The sequence below is a fragment of the Trichechus manatus genome, unplaced genomic scaffold (genome assembly GCF_000243295.1).
Source record: "Trichechus manatus latirostris isolate Lorelei unplaced genomic scaffold, TriManLat1.0 scaffold00107, whole genome shotgun sequence".
In the NCBI taxonomy this organism is placed as follows: domain Eukaryota; kingdom Metazoa; phylum Chordata; class Mammalia; order Sirenia; family Trichechidae; genus Trichechus; species Trichechus manatus.
Window position 1 is genome coordinate 8,773,371 of NW_004444043.1, and position 18,050 is coordinate 8,791,420.

Here is an 18,050-nt window from a genome sequence, read left to right on the forward strand (position 1 = left end):
TTGTATGTTCATTATCTTTATTAACTGTATGAACCTATTGAGAAAAAATTGGAAAATAATCAGCAAAATATTAACAGCTGTTGTATGTGGGTGATAATATGATTTTTATTTTCTTCTTTAAGGTTTGCATGTTTAAAAAAATTTCAACGAGAATGTGAATTACTTCTACAATAAAATTAATACAGAGAAAGAAATATAACAACATTTAAGAAGTTATTCAGCTCTTTGTCCAGTGTCTGTCTCCTAGATAACACTACCCTTTTCAGGGCAGTGGCACCAAGCTGTTATTTGTGCAGAGAAAAACTCATTGCTGTCAAGTTGATTCTGACTCATAGTGACCCTATAGGACAAAGTAGAACTGCCTCATAGGGTTTCCAAGGAGCAGCTGGCGGATTTGAACTGCTGACCTTTTGGTTAGCAGCCAAGCTCTTAACCACTGCACCAGCAGGGCTCCTATTTGTGCAGAGGGGCCACAAATAGCCAATATAAGGCAAGGTGGTCATCTGTCCTAGGGTGGTCCATTCAAAGGCTTCTTGGTGAAACATAGGCATTGTAGAGAGAGAACGTCTATGGATGGGGTGAGTGCTAATTAGCAAAGACAATAAAACTGACTTCTATTTAATTTGGGAGAGAGAATTCACAGGCAACTGACCAACTGGCAACAAGAGAATAAGAGAGCAGCAAATATGAAGTAAAGACCAAGAAAACCATGTAAGAGAGACCAAAAGAGTGGCAGGTCACTAGCACTGCCCCAGATCCGGACACCTCCAGATGTAGCTTCAGATATCCTCATAACAACTCCTTCCCCCAACACACATACACACACATACATACACACACACAGATGACCCAAGAATCTGTTCCTTCCAAATCCAAGAACCACCCTGTCTTCGTGATCTAGTGCTGCTATAACAGAAATACCACAAGTGGGTGGCCTTAATGAACAGAAATTTATTTTCTCACAGTTTAGGAGGTTAGAGGTTAGAATTCAGGGTGCCGGCTCTAGGAGAAGGCTCTCTCTCTGTGTGTCAGCTCTGGGGGAAGGTCCTTGTTTCTTTTCAACTTCTATTCCCCGGTTCCTTGGAGGTCATGTGGCTTGTACCTTCCCTCATCTCTGCTTGTTTCTCTGTTCTATTCTGCTCTTTTTATATCTCAAAGGTAATTGGCTTAAAACACATCCTACACTGATATGGCCTCTTAACATAACAACAGCAACAAACCCCCCCAAAAAATTTCCAAATGAGATTATAACCACAGGTATAGGGGTTAGGATTTATAATACGTATTCAATCCTTAACATCTACCAAAAAAATATTCACAAGAAGATGGGTTTCTAATTTGGAACACCAACAAACTATTAACAACTTTCAAATGCTTTGCGCAAGAGTCTCATAATAGGACTCAACTTATTTGCCCTGTAACAGATTCAGGGAGGAAGCAGGAGGTATGGCATAACAATAATGGTTAAATCACAAGATAAAACGAAAAGATGATACATAGTAAAATAATAAATAGTCCTGTGTATCAGGCAGGACAAAAATGACCTAGATAAAGTCAATATAAATTTATCCAAGATACTGCCAAAGGGTATAAAAAGTGTTCCATTAGTTTGCAGATTATCTTGCAGCATAATATCTGCCAGATGCAAAAAGGCATGGTTGACAGCTTTTGTTCTAAAATCAGCAATGGGAAAAAAATGTGTCCTTCATGGAGATAAATGAATTGCTTTTAATCTCGAGAGCACTGATGCTGAGTCTTTCTCCTTCCGTAGGAGCACATTGCTGTGGATCATCTACATTTTCTCCTGGAGCCCAGTGTGATCACAGAACACATCTGAAAAACGCTCGGTCGGGTGGCCTGAGCCATCTGTGGCCTTGGAATAGCTTCTCTTGGTACCAGTTCAAGAATCAAGCCTTCAACCTTGGCCTCCTTGAAACGGTGTCATGATTTAGCCCACGAAAGTACTGCAAACGAAAAATCTCAGACTCCTAGGTGTATATTTCCTTTACTCTCACAAGCACATAAACCTCTTAAAGATCATTCGAAATGAGATATTTTTAGAACTAGGTGACTAGAAAAGCACAAAGGACATCCTGGGAACACCTGGCCTCACACTGTGTTTGAAGCAGTGGCAGCTGAAGGAATAAAATCTTTGATGTGTAATTGACTTAATGCAGAGAGAGCCCTTAGGGCAGCCTTACAGTGCCATGTGGCTTAGCGGTACAGACACTCGACTGGGATTCAGACCTGAATATTAGACTTTGCCCTGACGTTTCCTGGCCAGTCACTTAATTTCTTTAGTTTCAGTCTCCTCACAGAGAAATTAATGAAATGAACTAGATCAGGGGTCAGCACCTTATGGCCTAGAGGCCAAATCTGGCTTGCCACCTGTTTTTGTAAATAAAGTTTTATTGGAACATAGTTATATTCAGTCATTTATGTATTGTCTATCGCTGCCCTTGCACGAAAACAGCACAGTTGGAAAGCTGCAACAGAGATCATTTGGCCTGCAAAGGCTAAAATACTTACTACTTGGCCCTTTACAGAAAAAGCTTGCTGACCCTTGAACTAGATAACTTTTAAGATTCTTTTCTAATCTAAAATATTTAATTAGTTGAAAATTAGACCCAGTTATTAAAGAACTGCTTCTCTGGAAACCCTTTGGAATAGGAATTCAATACTGTATGCATTAAACTCAGAAACTCCCACTCTAAAAATCAAACAAATAAAATGTAAAAAGAATTATATACACACACAAACACAGATATATATATAAAGAGACAAACAGAATAAAATTCAATGCTCATTCTTTTAGAGGTGGACTTTTCTTAAGCATGTGAGATTAGATTACATTTAACAATTTTTAAAGTAATACTTTAGTGATATAAGTGTAAATGAATTTGGAATATATTTTTTTAATTGTTTTTAAAATCTAAAAGGCTTAAAAGTAAATGATACTTGAGAAAAAACAAACAACCAAACAAACATACTTTCTTGAAACCTGAGATAATGAAATGATTCTTACGGGATAAATGCAATGAGAGAAGGGCATGCATGCCTGATAGGATTTTTAGGGGTAAGCAACAGAAGAGCCCATTTGAATTTGGACTGAGGTTCATAATAGCTAAGGGGTTGGAAATTATCTTATTTTTGGACCTTTGTTTGTGGTGGGCTAAAGTCAGTCATATACCCAGAGGAAGGAAATATGGTGCTCATTGAACTAAAAAACCTGGGAAAATTCTCTCTCTGTAAATTTAGTTATTTGGGGCATATTGCCAACCTATGGATATTGTGAAATGCAGTTAAGGATCTCAGAGAGAATTTTGTCATTGCAATGACCTGCCTGATCTTCACACAAATCCCATTTTCCACATCTGGAATCACTCTCTGTAGCAGGCTGGTCTGGCCTGCGGGACTAGGGCAGAGGTTCTCAAGCGTGGACCCAAGACAAGAAACAGCAGCAATACCTGAGAACTTGTTAGCAAAGCAAATTCTAGGGCCCCACCCCAAATGCACTGAATCAAAACCCTGTATTTTCACAGGCCCTCCAGGAGATTCGGATGCAAGACCAAATTTAAGAACCATTGCTCTGGGACAAATCCTAGTTTCAAATACTTGCATAATTCTGCACTTTGAGGTTTTGAGAACCTCCCAACTACAGACTCCCTCCACAGATTCAAATGAAACTTCACATACAGCTTGTGCTGTTCCTGTCCCATGTTTTTATCCCCTTCTTGGATACCCATGACTTCCTACGACTCTTTCTCACGCCATCTTCCATGGTATATCCACATTTCTAGCTAGAAACTATCAGTTTATCTTCTAACTCTATATCCCAGCCCCTCCTGCTAACCTCATTCTACTGCAATAACCTATCTATGCCTGAGAGCACCATGAGTTGCAAAAGTCACAGGTTGGCTCATGAATTGGCCATGTTTTAGCATAGGCCTGGAAATTTCTAGGGCTGAGCATCAAATGTGAAGAGTTGACTTGATGGGAATCTGGTTGATGGTTTCGCAGCCTGACAGACATGGGTTTGAGTCCTAGCTCCACCACTGACCAACTATGTATCAGTGAGCAAATTATTTAGCATCCTATAAGCCTCAGTTTGGAGGCACAGTGGTTAAAGCACTCAGCTGCTAATCAAAAGGATGGCGGTTCAAACCCACCTGGCTCTGCAGAAAAGAGATGTAGCTGTCCACTTCCACACAGATTTGCAGCCTTGGAAACCCTATGGGGCAGATCTACTCTGTCCTATGGGGTCGATAAGAGTCAGAATCGACTCCATGGCAGTGGGTTTGGCTTGGGTTTGGAAACCTCAGTTTACTATAAAGTAGGAAAAATACCTATCTCGTAGCATTGCTGGTATGGCATAGAATAACATGTATTTTGTTGAGTGTCTAACATATAATAAGCGCTACATGAGAATGTAATATAATATGATTGAAAATCTACCCCTTGTATTTATGGATAATCTTAGCCTCCTTCATCAGATCTCAAGGAAATCTCTTTTGTTTTCTATCTATATAAATTCAACAATGGTCACCTTAAAAATGTAACTTTAAATAAGATGCAAAGGTTTCCGTTTAATTGCACATGCTCTTACCTCCATGCAATGCATTCGATTTTATTTCTTCTTGAATATTCTTTACCTACTTTATTGGTAAACGGCAAGGATGGTATCAACACAAATTAAAGAGTGTTGAGTTGTTGCAGAAAAACCAGAGTTCACAAGAGGCCTTGCCTTGTGCTGAATCAAGGCAATTAAAATATCTCTTGGAAGGAAACCATTCCACTCACTATGAGTCAGGAGAGTCTTTAGAAACATTGAGAACTCTCTACTGTGCTGAGAGAAGCTTTGGGAAGTATGAGCTTACATTACATGTTTGAACAATCTGCTCCTAGCCAGTACTTTTCCCACCTCAGTTCATCTTCATAGGTTTGCTGTGATAATACTTCGGTCATAAATTTACGACTGGGTGAATCAGGGTCACTTAACCTGATTTACCCAGATGCAAACAGTATATAATTCATGTATTTAACATAATATATTTTATCCAGATTTGGTCCTTATTTATTCCCTGGCTATATAAACCATGTTGTTGTTGTTTGCCATCAAGTCAATTCTGACTCATAGAGACCCTATAGCACAGAGTAGAACTGCCCCATAGGGTTTCATAGGCGTAATCTTTAAGGGAGCAGATTACCACATCTTTCTTCTGTGGAGTGGCTGGTGGGTTCGAACTGGTAGACCTTTCGGTTAGCACTTGACTACTGCATCACCAAGGTTCTTTGATAAGTAAACTTAGGCAATTCCAATTCATTGACTGTCAATTTTTTATAGGTAAAATAAAGGCATTACGAATGATTATGAAAAAAATTCCATCCAACTTTAAAATTCTATGGATCTCTGAATCTAATGCTGAAATCTGCAAAGTTTAGTTTTTACTGAGATTGTTGTGATAAAAGTGAATGGCCCTTTTAAAAGGCAGCTTCTCTATTACCTGATAATTCAACTTAGAGATACTTATCATAAAAAATTTGTGAAGATCACTATACTTTATCTACAAGGGTATTTATCTACATGGATATAAACAAATATCACAACATTTATTATAATGACAAAAATTAGAAAAAGTTTAACTGACAAATAAAAAGTTAATTAAGTTAATTATAATATATGTGCATATGGACAATATCATACAGCTATTAAAAAAAGTATGCTATAAAAGAAACAGATAGTAACATGGGAAATGATCACTGTTCGATGAAAAAAGCAGGTAACTAGTCAATAAGTATATATATCTACATACACATATATGTATGTATATATACACATGTCTTCATATATGCACATATATGTACACATATCTACACATATACATACACATATGAGCATACTCATATTCATACAGTATGTATACACACACATATATAGATGTATAACTATATTATTCAAATAATCCAAATAAGTAGTCTCATGAGTGCTGGGATTACCTGTGGTTTTTCTTTTTATACTTGGATTTATTGTATTTTCTAATTTTTCTGTAATGAACAGGTATTATTTATGATATTAAAAAAAAAGGAGCAATATTTTTTTCTGGTGATGGAATGGCCACATTTTTCTCTCTCATTCCTGGGAAGATTTTCAGACGTATCTACCTCTGCCCACCTCAGCTTCCCCTTTGCCTTGTGATGGGCATTTTTGAAATTCATATTGTCAATTAGTTAAGTGCAGAAAGAAAAAATCAAGCTCAGAAACATTATCAGAAAAACATTCTCATCAGCCTCTTCTCTAAAAAAAGTCCCATGTCAGATCTATGCTTGCATTGCCCACACTTTCCAGCTCACAGGCTCTGTTTGATACCAATCCCTCCACCAGAACACTTTCTTCCATTTCAGTCTTTTGAAATCTTGACCATCCTTCAAGGCTCAGCTCAAATACCTCCTCCTCTATCATGTCTTTGTATTTCTACAAAACAGTCTGATAGTCTCTCTCTTTTTCTAAAGTTCCACAGCAGTTAGTATTTCCTATAGCATTTACATTTTCTGCCCTTCATTGACAATGGAGTGTGTAAGATAAGGAGTGGTAAAGAAATGAGCGTGAGTAATAGAATATCCCATCTGAAAAGGGCAGTGATTTCTTAGCTCCAGCAAATTTCTCCCTCATGAGAATATGGGTCTAATGTTGCCAAGCCTTCCCGTATATCAAGAGAAACAAGAAATTCATATCTTCTTAATGTAAAAGTACCCAGTTTTTAAACAGTAGCTCATTAAAAAACTAAAACAAAATCACTGAGCAGACCAAACACACACACACACATATATATATACACTCATGCATCACTGTGAAATAGGACATTATGTGATTTGGACATTGTGCAAACACCATATTATATACATAGCAAAGCTATATGCAATAGTGTAGTGTAACAGTATTGACTAAATAGCCAAGATACTGTCCGTACTGCATTTCAGCTAATGTATCTCGCAAGGTAATGCATGGGTTAAGTAGGTTAAAATGCTACAACACTCAAGAGATGTGCAATACACAAGATTGGAGGCTGCTGCCTATGAGTTGAAGCATACACTGTTATTAGGTAAACTTTTTATTTGTAAGTAGGGAAAGTTCACATTAAAATAGCAACAGAAAGTATAGTACAGTAGATATGGAAGTCAGTAACATAGGCATTTATTATGACCATCAAGACATATGTATTATAGGTAACATATGTACTGTACCATAATACACCTGGCAGCGCAATCACTTTGTATACAAGAATTGTGAGATATACAAGTTGAGTGCAAGAAGCTGTTGTGTTCGCTACGTCTGGATATGTCTACTACATCCCATTCTCTGATTGGGATTTCTGAACTCTATTATAAAAATATGACACCACAGACATATATGAGGTCCGATGTTGCCTGAATGGGCATTATGCGGTACATGACTGTATTATGGAGCCTTAAAGAGCTCAGCTGCTAACCAAAAGGGTGGGCAGTTCAAATCCACCAACCGCTCCTCAGAAACCCTATGGGGCAGTTCTACTATATTCTATAGGGTTGCTATGAGTCGGAATCAACTCGACAGCAGTGGGTTTGGGTTTTTTTTTTTTTTTTTGCCTATATATGTATATGCAAACTGAATCTAGCCTGTGGGTCCAAGTTTGCAACCTCTCCTTAGAATTACATCTTCTACATCTCAATATCCCTTTATTACTTGGCACAGAGTTTTATTCATAATGGTTTTGCACATATTAGGTACTCAACTGTGTAAGCTTTTCTCTTGGTGGGTCAATAATCATAGGCTCCACATCAAAGATCCATCCTCTAATGTCAATGTTTAAAACGTGATGTGATGATGATCTTTCCAAAGAGTCTTCCAAAGGTAACATGGAAGAAAATTCTTTCTCTATGATCTAAAACAAGAACTCATCTTTTTTTTTCCTGTACTTTGTACTAACCCAAGAGCACTGTCAGCACTCAATAAATAATAAATTACAGTCATTTAATTACAGCTTTTATGCATCCAGGTCATGTTATATTGACTTCATATTTGCAGCAAATTTTCTACCACTTAAGGAGAAAACAGCAAGGGATAAAAGGCAAGCAAAAGCCAAGCAGTGGTCTAAGAAAGAAATGGCAATTTTTATGGCTGCCTCAGAAGAGCTGAATCAGGCAAGAAAAATAGAAATGAAACTAAGCCAGCTGAATACCTCATAGCAGGGAAGGGGAAGCAATGCAACAGCATCCTGGATCTATACCACTACCTCACTGTCATTCACCGAAAAGCATTACCTAACTGCCTTTGGCTCACCTGAGGAGGCACTTTCAGTGAGCGCAACAGAGATGACCTAATAAATGGTATGATCTCAAAGTCAGATAGCCAAGCAGAGGATCTAGTCTGGGGTCTTGAAAACCCCGAATGTAGGACTTTTCCATAGATTAGAGGGCATGACAAAGAGGGATATCAGCTGTAAACGATATTCCTCCACTGTGAGGAAAAAAAATAACACTGGTTCAAGACTACTAAGCTGGAACTGACTCCATTGGCACAGCCTTGAGGGAGGTAGAGTCTAACGATAGACGGTGCTGTCTTGATGGTGCTAGACTGTGGAGGGTCAACAATCAGTAGTCTACACGTATTGATGGAACACCTACCATGGGTCAAGCATAAACTAAGCACAGGGGTCAAGGCCTCTGCTTTCATAGAGCTTACATCGTAACAGAGGGAAACAGACAATAAAATTTAAAACTTTGAAAAAAGGAAATATTAAATAGTATGTCTTATGAAGGAAATAAAGCTGTGCATTGAAGTAGAGAGTGCCTAACGGTCAGAGAAGACCTCTAAGGAGGTGACATATTAGTTGAGACCTTGATGACAAGAAGGAATCAGCCATGTCAAATTCTAGGCAGCAGCACCCCTAGAGGAAACAGCTAGTGCCAACACAAGGCCCATCTTGACTGAGCTTCAAAAAGGAGACCAATGTTTTGGACTTCCCAAGCAAGGGCAAAAGTGATAGGAGATGAGCTCAGGGAGAAAGAAAGAAGCAGATCAAATAAGATACAGAGGGCCCTAGAAAGGGATTTCAAATATATTCTGAATGCTTGGGAAGTTCTTGAAGGATCGTAAACAAAGGAGTAGTATCACCCCCCTAGGTGATATTTCTCCAAGATGCCTAGAGCCAGTTTCATTTGCAGAAGAGGAAAGGTGCAAGCCTAGAGATGTGTTAGACTACAGAGTGACGATTGCTCTGTTGCTTTCCTCACTTTCCTCAACTTTGTGGGGATCCTGGGGTTGAGTACAGAGGGAGAGCTGGTATTGGAGTCAGCATAGCTGGTGTCCAGAGGAACCTGAGCTATTGTCACAGGAAAGGAAGGAACTTACCTCTGCCAGAATTTAGCCCCACCACTTGCCAAAATTCTGATCAGCAAACTCACAGGACCTTCCTGGAAACTTCCACAGTCTCCTGCTGTGTCTCTGCAGAGCTTTAATGAGTTTTATGAAGCAAGTACCGTACTTTGAATCCTTTTATCACCCAATATACTGCCCAGTGACTGATACATAATAATTGCCCAGGAGTTTGTTTAGTAAAGGTCAAAGGAATCAACAGGATGTGTAGTTGATACTCTCCATCTTGCCCTGTCTCTAGAAATGCCAGCAAGCTATATGAGAAGGGAGCCAACGATGGGTCAAAGATTTACTGAGTTCAGCATTTTAACTGACAGGTTAAGGTCCATAGCTTTAGCATCTAGGCAATCCTGTGCTGATGTTACTAGAACATTGTAAACCATGGTACTCAAGTCTGACCTCCACTGCATTATGACTGTACTCACTGGTCTCTATTTACTGATATAGAAAAGAAGAGATCTCATCCCCTAAAATGTGAGATATCTTCCTCTTGCCTGTATGTTTAAATGAGAACCCCAAAGGAATAATTTGATAAGAGAAAAATCAATATACTTACATATCCATATTCCAAATCCCAGCACCAGCAATAATTGCAAAACCTGACAAAACACGCCCTGAGAAAGTCCCCAATGAGGATTGTGACATAGGTGGTCAGAACATCAGAAACGGTCAGCCGCACGAATTCCTGGTGAGATATTATTTTTGTTAAAACGAATGTGCATTTCTCTCTTCAAACAGTCTTAATCTTGGCACCAATTATAAGTCTGAAGACTGCAATTAAGGGTAGAGAAACTACTAAGGCATATCTAACACAGAAAAACTGTTTTGCCCTGTTAGTAGTCAAAAAAATAATCATTTCCAATTCCAAAATCACTGTTATCAAAAGTCTTACTCTTACTGAGAAACTTTTACAAACTTGACACATGAACCAAAGACAGGAAAATATTGACCACACAAAAGTTTAAAAGTTTTATCTGGCAAATGGCACCATTGACAAAGTCGAAGACAAAAGACAAACCTGGAAAAAAAAAAAAATTGCAACATATGTGACAGGATTGACGTACCTAACACACAAAAAGCTTTTACAAATCAGCATGAAAATATATGGACAACCTAATATGTGGGAAAAATGGCATGAATAAGATATTCAAAGAAAATATACAGTAAATAAAAAGATTGGAAAAAATTAAACTCACACATGAAAAAGATGTAAGTAATAACAATGAGTTTCTGCCTCACACAATGATAACTACTTAAAAACCCATGCTTATTCACACTAGTAAAAGTATGGTGAAATAAGTCCCGTCATAACTGACTGGGGAAATTAAACCGGCACAACTCTTGGGGGAAATTGGTCCATATCCATCACCTTTTAAAGCATGTGAGATTTGATCAAGGATATCCACTTGGAGAAATTTATCGGACAGCAATATTCACACAAGTACATAAATCTATAGGTACAATATGAAAGTATTGCTTCTTCCAGGTAAAAATTGGAAACACTCCAAATATGCTCAAGAAAAGATTAATTAAATAAAAACAGAGTGTCCACAGAAGGGAATATTGTGAGTTCTGAAAGAAAGTGCTATTGAGGTGATGGGTACACTACTATCTGAATACACTAAAACCCGCTGAATTGCACACTTTACTTGGGTGAGTCGTATGGTATGAGAAGCATATCTTAATAAAACTGTTTTAAAAGTGCTAAAATGTTATGCTCTGATAGGAAATTTTTTTTTAGTTCATATGTGGTATGAACTCATTTGTTAAAAACCTATGTATATATACACACATGTATGTGCATAATATGTAGTGTATGTGCATAGACAATGTCTAGAAAATTAGAAATGCGTTACTTCATTTTTGGGCATCCAGGTGTGTCCTGTGGATTAGACAGGATAGTCATTATTCCTCAAGGAATTTGTATGACAACAGACAACAAATATAAAAATAGACATATAAATTTCAATCATGATAGTTCAGTTCTGCTCTTCCCTTTCCGTCCGTTCTTAATAATTCGTGTCCAAAGAATAAGACACTGAACATCTAATAAAACGTATTTTGCCAGAAATACTAGGGCTTTTCCGTAATGTGAGAATTCTTCTCATTTTTATGTCTAGCTACCGATATAGCCTTCTCTCGAAAATAAGTAGTGAGAAAGAATTATCTTCTGGGAAAGAAGACCAATTGCCTAGAAGCCGGTAGCTTCATTTCCAGCCTCACACTTCAGAACGGTGATCGTAACCTCCAGATAGCCAGGTACTACCTTCGTGATTCTTACCATTTCCAAGTGCAATCTGAAATATTATTTATCTAATATTTCATAAACTTGAATATACTTCATTTGTAAAAGATAATTTTACTGTTGTAAATGGAAAGCATATATCGTCTGGCATAAATAGATGTTAAAAGTAAAATAAATACAATAAAAACATAAAAGTTATTAAATTGAGAAATTAAAAAATAACCATTGCCTTAGTTTTGGCTCCCACCAAAGGTAGCGCCTGTGACAAGGGCTTATAAGCAGGTAGTATATTTTGGGAAGTGATCTCAAAGAACAGGAGTGGGGATTGGGAAGAATGAAAGAGGGAAGCAGAAAAACCCCTTTGCCAAGGGTGTGACAAAGGGCTGTCGCTGCTGGGGCAAGTGGGTCTTGATCTTTCTGGTGGGGTCACTTAGAAGCCACATAGAATAAGCCTCAGAAAAATAAGCCCAGTCAAGGGGTAGAAGAGAGAAGGATTTATCTGCTACCATTTCCCATTTGTCAATAGTGGCCCCAAAGAGGTACTAATGCCTTTATACTTCCAGGTTTATACAGACATTAGACTGGCTGAGAAGGTTTCTGCAAGCATCCTACTTGGTGATGGCAGAGAAGAGCTGAGCAAAAGGTGAGAATATGAGTGCAGGTGAATTGAGATGTTGTCAGGTAATAGCTACATATAGTTATTTGCTGTAACAACTGGAGCTAAGAGGTGAACACTGTGAGGGCCTGAGAGTTTTACACAATCTGCCTGTTGTTGTTGTTTAGTTGGCATCGAGTTGATTCTGACTCATGGTGACGCTGTGTGTACAGAGCAGAACTTCTCCAAAGGATTTTCAAGGCAATGACCTATTGGAAGCAGATCGCCAGGCCTGTCTTCCGAGGCACCTCCAAACCCATTGCAGTCGAGTCAGGTCTACTCATAGCAACCTGATAGGATAGAGTAGAACTGCCCCATAGGGTTTCCAAGAAGTGGCTGATGGATTTAAACTGCTGACCTTTTGGTTAGCAGCTGAATTCTTAACCACTACACCACCAGGGCCCCAAGGTAGGTTCAAACTGCCAAACTTTGGGCTAATAGTTGAGCACTTAACATTTGTACCACCCAGGGACTCCTCTCCAAATTCATCTTGTACCACTCTTCCCCTTATCTTCTCTACTCCAGCCCTGTTGGACTTCTTTCAGGTCCTCAAACTCCACACTTCTTTACAGCACAGGGCCTTTGCACATGGTCTTCACTCTACTCAAGGCACTCTTACCTCACCTCTTGACTCAGTTTACGCCAACTGTCATGGATTGAATTGTGTCCCCTAAAAATATCTGTCAACTTGGCTGGGTCATGATTCCCAGTATTGTATGATTGTGTAATCTGATGTGATTTCTTCGTGTGTTGTAACCTCTATCACTATGATGAGGTTATATGTGATCTCCTTATGTGTTGTAAACTCTATCACTATGATGAGGTTATATGTGATCTCCTTATGTGTTGTAAATTCTATCACTGTGATGAGGTTACACTGATGAGGTTTACAAGATTAGATAGTGTCTTAATCCAATCTCTTTCGAGATATAAAAGAGAGAAGCAAGCAGAGACACATGGGAACCTCATACCACCAAGAAAGCAGTGCCGGGAGCAGAGCACGTCCTTTGGACCTGAGGTTCCTGTGCAGAGAAGCTACCAGACCAAGGAAAGACTGATGCACCACAAGGACCTTTCTCCAGAGCTGACAGAGAGAGGAAGCTTTCTCCTGGAGCTGATGTCCTGAATTTGGGCTTGTAGCCTACTGGACTGTGAAAGAATAAACTTCTCTTTGTTAAAGCCATCCCATTTGTGGTATTTCTGTTAGAGCAGCACTAGACGACCAAGACACCAACTAATACACATCACTATAGTGTCATTATCTTAGGGAAGCCTCCCCTCGCCTCCCTGACCAAGGAAAGTCCCCCCAGTAATAAGTTCTCGGAGAATCATGTATTTCATCCTGTAGTGCTTTGTTACTATCGTAAATTTGCCATTTTCGTGTCATTATTTAATTAATGGCTTTGTTCCTCCAATAGATTATAATTTTCACGAAGGCAGAGAACTGGTCCATCTTTGTTCCCTGTTGTATCTCTAACATCTAGCACAATGTCTGGCATTGATTAATTGATTAATTAATAATAGTAAATTCTTGCAATTATTTCTGGACATAACTATTCTCTTTTCCACTCTTATCTCCTTTTCATTCCCCAGGCAATGTTGAGTTCAGTTTCTGATAACTGGCCAAACATCAATTAGAGGTAGGCTATGAAGGATATGTTTTAGGTTTCTACTGCCAGGTCCGGAAGACTTGCTCAGGTAAGATAATATTTCAGTGTGGTTTTGAAGCCCTTTAGATCCTCCTAAGCTTCCTCACTCAATGGTTGAAATTCTATTTTTTCTCAAGCAGTGTCCCAACTTTGACATAAAACACTAGAAGAGGGTTCAAATATTATTTTAAATTTTTAAAATGCTTATTCCCATACCAGTAGAAATATATCCCATACCATAGGAGACAGACACTGCTACAGAGAAAGGGGAATGCCCAAATTGGCAACCCAGCCATTGGGGACACTGTCCAATCCCAGCTCCTGGTGCTATCAGGATGGAATCACTGTCTCCACATAGGCCTTCTTTTGAGCATCACACTCCCAACTTAACATCTTTACACTCATGACATTCAGTTAAAATATCTAGGCAGCTTTGATCAGTCAACCTAAGGGAATCATTAACAGTTAAAGGGGAAAACAATAGGCAAGTGGCATAGAAAGAGGCCACAGATAGTAGATGGTCCAAGACAAGAATGTGGCGAGTAGGTGTTAATGCTAATTATGTTTCTGGGAGGTGATGTGGCCAAGGAGACAAACTCTGTAATCAGACTAAACCACAAGCAAACCTGTTGCCTTCGGATTCTAACTCATAGTGACCCTATAGGACAGAGCAGAACAGCCCCATAGGGTTTCCAAGGCTGAAAATCTTTATGGAAGTAGACTGCCACATATTTCTCCCAAGGAGCGGCTGGTGGATTTAAACTGCCAACCTCTCAGTTAGCAGCCAACGCTTTAACCACTACACCACCAGGGCTCCTAGTAATGAGACTATGTGGGTTAAATTTGGGCTCTTGTCATTAATTTCCTGTGAGGCCTTGAACAAATTAGCTAATCTTCCTAAGTGTCAGCCTCCTCACCTATAAAACGGGGATAATAAGAAGAAGAACTATCTTGGAGGGTCATTTAAAAATTCAGTGAGGTAATGTCTGGCACTTCAGAAGCATTCAGTAAATGTCAGCTATTGTTTTCATTACCTTCAGCTGTTGGCTGATTTCTCTCCTTCACCAAAATGCATACTTGGATAAACCCTAACCAAAAAACTAGTTGCCACGAAGTCAATCCTGACTATGTGTTTCAGAGTAGAATTGTGCTCCTTAGGGTTTTCAACGGCTGTGATCTTTCAAAAGCAGATCACCAGGCCTTTCTTCTGAGGCATCTCTGCATGGCCTTGAACCTGAAACCTCCAATCTTTCAGTTAGTAGCTCAGCGCTCAACCATTTGTGCTGCCAGGGACTCCATGCAGACTTTGGTATATAGCTTTAACTAGCTGTCCCCCAAGAATGACTCTGCTGCCAGCCTATCAAATGCCATTGGAGAAAAGTCTAAATGACTACTTCTTGGGAATCCCTGCAGAGGTAAAGGAGCAGTCAAAAGTAGTTTATATTCAAATACAAAGAGAGTTTTGAGTCCCATAGCATCCATGAGAAGAAACAAAGCAGAGGACATCCATGGAGAGAAGAGGAAACGTCTAGAACGTTCTCATAGATCAAAGAACGAGCCTCTGGGGGTGCATCTCCAGCATTATATGCAAAGCTGCTGCCTTTACTATTTCTTCTGGAAACAGGTTTTTTCTAAAGTGGCTAAAAGATAGAAATGTTTTCCAGATGCATGGATATAGATATTGATCTCTTAAAGGCCAGCACTCGTAGCTATTATGTTCCATGTATTCACTCTGTTCTTATGGATTCCATCTGCTTCATCAACCTCCCTCCAGAACTACAACACCTTCCCCCTGGCTGGCTCCTGCAAACTTTCTCACAAGTACTTAAAGCTCATTTAGAGAGAGGGAGGTGAAAGAGAAGGGGGAAATCCAACTCCAAATGGCAGCAAGGAAACATGATGGAGCAAGGAAAATCACTAGAGGCAGAATTAAAAAAAAAAAAAAAACAATGCCTCCTGACAAGACAACTAGCAGACCAGGATTTCCAAGAGGCCTAACTAAATAAATGGTTTTTCCTTTGTTTTAAGTCAATATGTGAGGGAATATTACAGAAGCCCTTCCTAATCAGAAACATAGCTATTCTTTCAAATTGCATTGTCATTCATACCTAATTAATCCCATTCATATCTAATTAACTTTTTCCTCATCCACAAAATTGGCCAGCCCAAGTGATATTCTTTATAGCTAGTTCTAGTAATCTTGTTTAATAGGTGAGTGCCTGTTAGGGGGTAGGTTTCTTAGCCCTCATGCCAGCCTTCTTTGTAAGACACACACAAAATAACTTTTCAGATGCTGAGTTTGTGAAAACTGTACTTTTTCATTCATCACACCATTTGCTGAAGATTTAGGGAGTAGCCTCAATGTGATAAAACGAACCCATATTAAGTATCATGACCACACTTTGCTTCAAAGAGTCTGGAAACATGGAAACCGACATATCCCTGCATATGAGTTCCCTACTGCTGCTGTAACAAATTATCACAAACTTTGTGGCTTAAAACAATGCAATTTTTATTTTCTTACAATTCTGGAGTTCAGAAGTCTAAAATCACAGTGGAGGCATCAGGGGAGAATCATTTCCTTGACTTTTCCAGCTTCTAAAGGTCACTTAAGGAGCCCTGATGGCGCAGTGGTTAAGAGCTTGGCTACTAACCAAAAGGTCGGTGATTTGAACCTACCAGCGGGAGAAAGATGTGGCAGTCTGCCTCCATAAAGATTAACACAAACTAAACCAAATCCATTGTCATCAAATCGATTCTGACTCACGGTGACCCTATAGGACAGAGTAGGACTGCCCCATAGGGTTTCCAAGGAGTGGCTGGTAGATTCGAACTACTGGCCTTTCGGTTAGCAGCCAAGCTCTTAATCACAGCCTCGGAAACCCTATGGGGAAGTTCTAGCCCACCCTATTGGGTCACTATGAACCAGAATAGACTCAACAGCAACATGTATTTTTTTAGAAGTCACCTGCATTCTTTGGTTTATGGCGCCTTCCCCCATCTTGAAAGCACATCACCTCTGGTTTTGTTGTTACGTCTCCTTTTTGTGTTATTGACACTCTTGCCCTTCTCATATAAGGACCCTTATGATTTTGCCCACCTAGATAATCTAGGATACTTTCCCCAGCTTAAGATCCTTAATTTAGTCACATCTGCAAAGTTCCTTTGCCATGGAAAGTAACATATTCACAGGTTACAGAGATTAAGATGTGAATATCTTGGTGGGGGGTGGGGGTCTTTATTCTGTTTACCATACCCTGGATTACAGGCATCTGTCTACTAAATGCAAGCAGCTTTTATTTTCATACACAATGTATTTCTAGAAACATGTATTAAATATGCATATCTGAATATCAAATATTTAACAACATAGTAAGGTGTTTCTATTTCCTGTGAGCTTAAAATAAAATCCTTAACTATACCATACTTTTTGAATTCAATCTTCAATGATATGTGTCTAGCATTACATAAAACCCATTGCTGTTGAGTTGATTCCAACTCATAATGAGCCTATAGGACTGAGTAGAAATGCCCCAGAGGGTTTCCAAGGCTGTAATCTTTATGGAAGCAGACAGTCACATCTTTCTTCTTAAGAGCGGCTGGTGGGTTAGAATCGCTGAGCTTTTGGTGAGCAGCTAAGTGCTTAACCACTGCACCACCAGGGCTCCTTCAAGCATTATATACCTGTTCCTTATTCTTTTTCGACAATTGAAATCACAGTTGATTTGTTTAAGTCTGATGAACATCTGATTGAGGCTGGAACATCTAATGATATCCATATTTATTTGAATTATATTAGTTTGATAAGATTAATACTAATTTTTCAATTTTCCTTTTATCTTATAAAAATAAATACACAGTAAAAATTGTTCAAATAATTTTTTATAAACCACATGTATGCTGAAACTAAACTGGTATATAATAGGCAGAAGCACTATGACATTTGTAAAAGTTTGTTCTTCGGTTATGAACTAAAGTTCAAAACTAGTTTATAAATGCAGATTAGGGATGTTAATTCTAATGGAAAAAAATACAGGCTTTTCAAAATACAGATAGGATCTACATTAAAGAAGAAACTTAAAGTAAGGT

At 38.9% G+C, this 18,050-nt stretch overlaps 1 protein-coding gene across 1 annotated transcript in view; it reads right to left on the reverse strand.

Annotated features, from left to right (window-relative positions):
• Positions 1-18,050, reverse strand: part of TMC1 (transmembrane channel like 1) — a 126,098-nt gene that overhangs the window by 21,012 nt on the left and 87,036 nt on the right. The window contains exon 15 of the mRNA XM_012557529.1: positions 9,969-10,097. Coding sequence (XP_012412983.1) covers positions 9,969-10,097 — 129 coding nt within the window. The remainder of the gene's footprint in view (positions 1-9,968; positions 10,098-18,050) is intronic.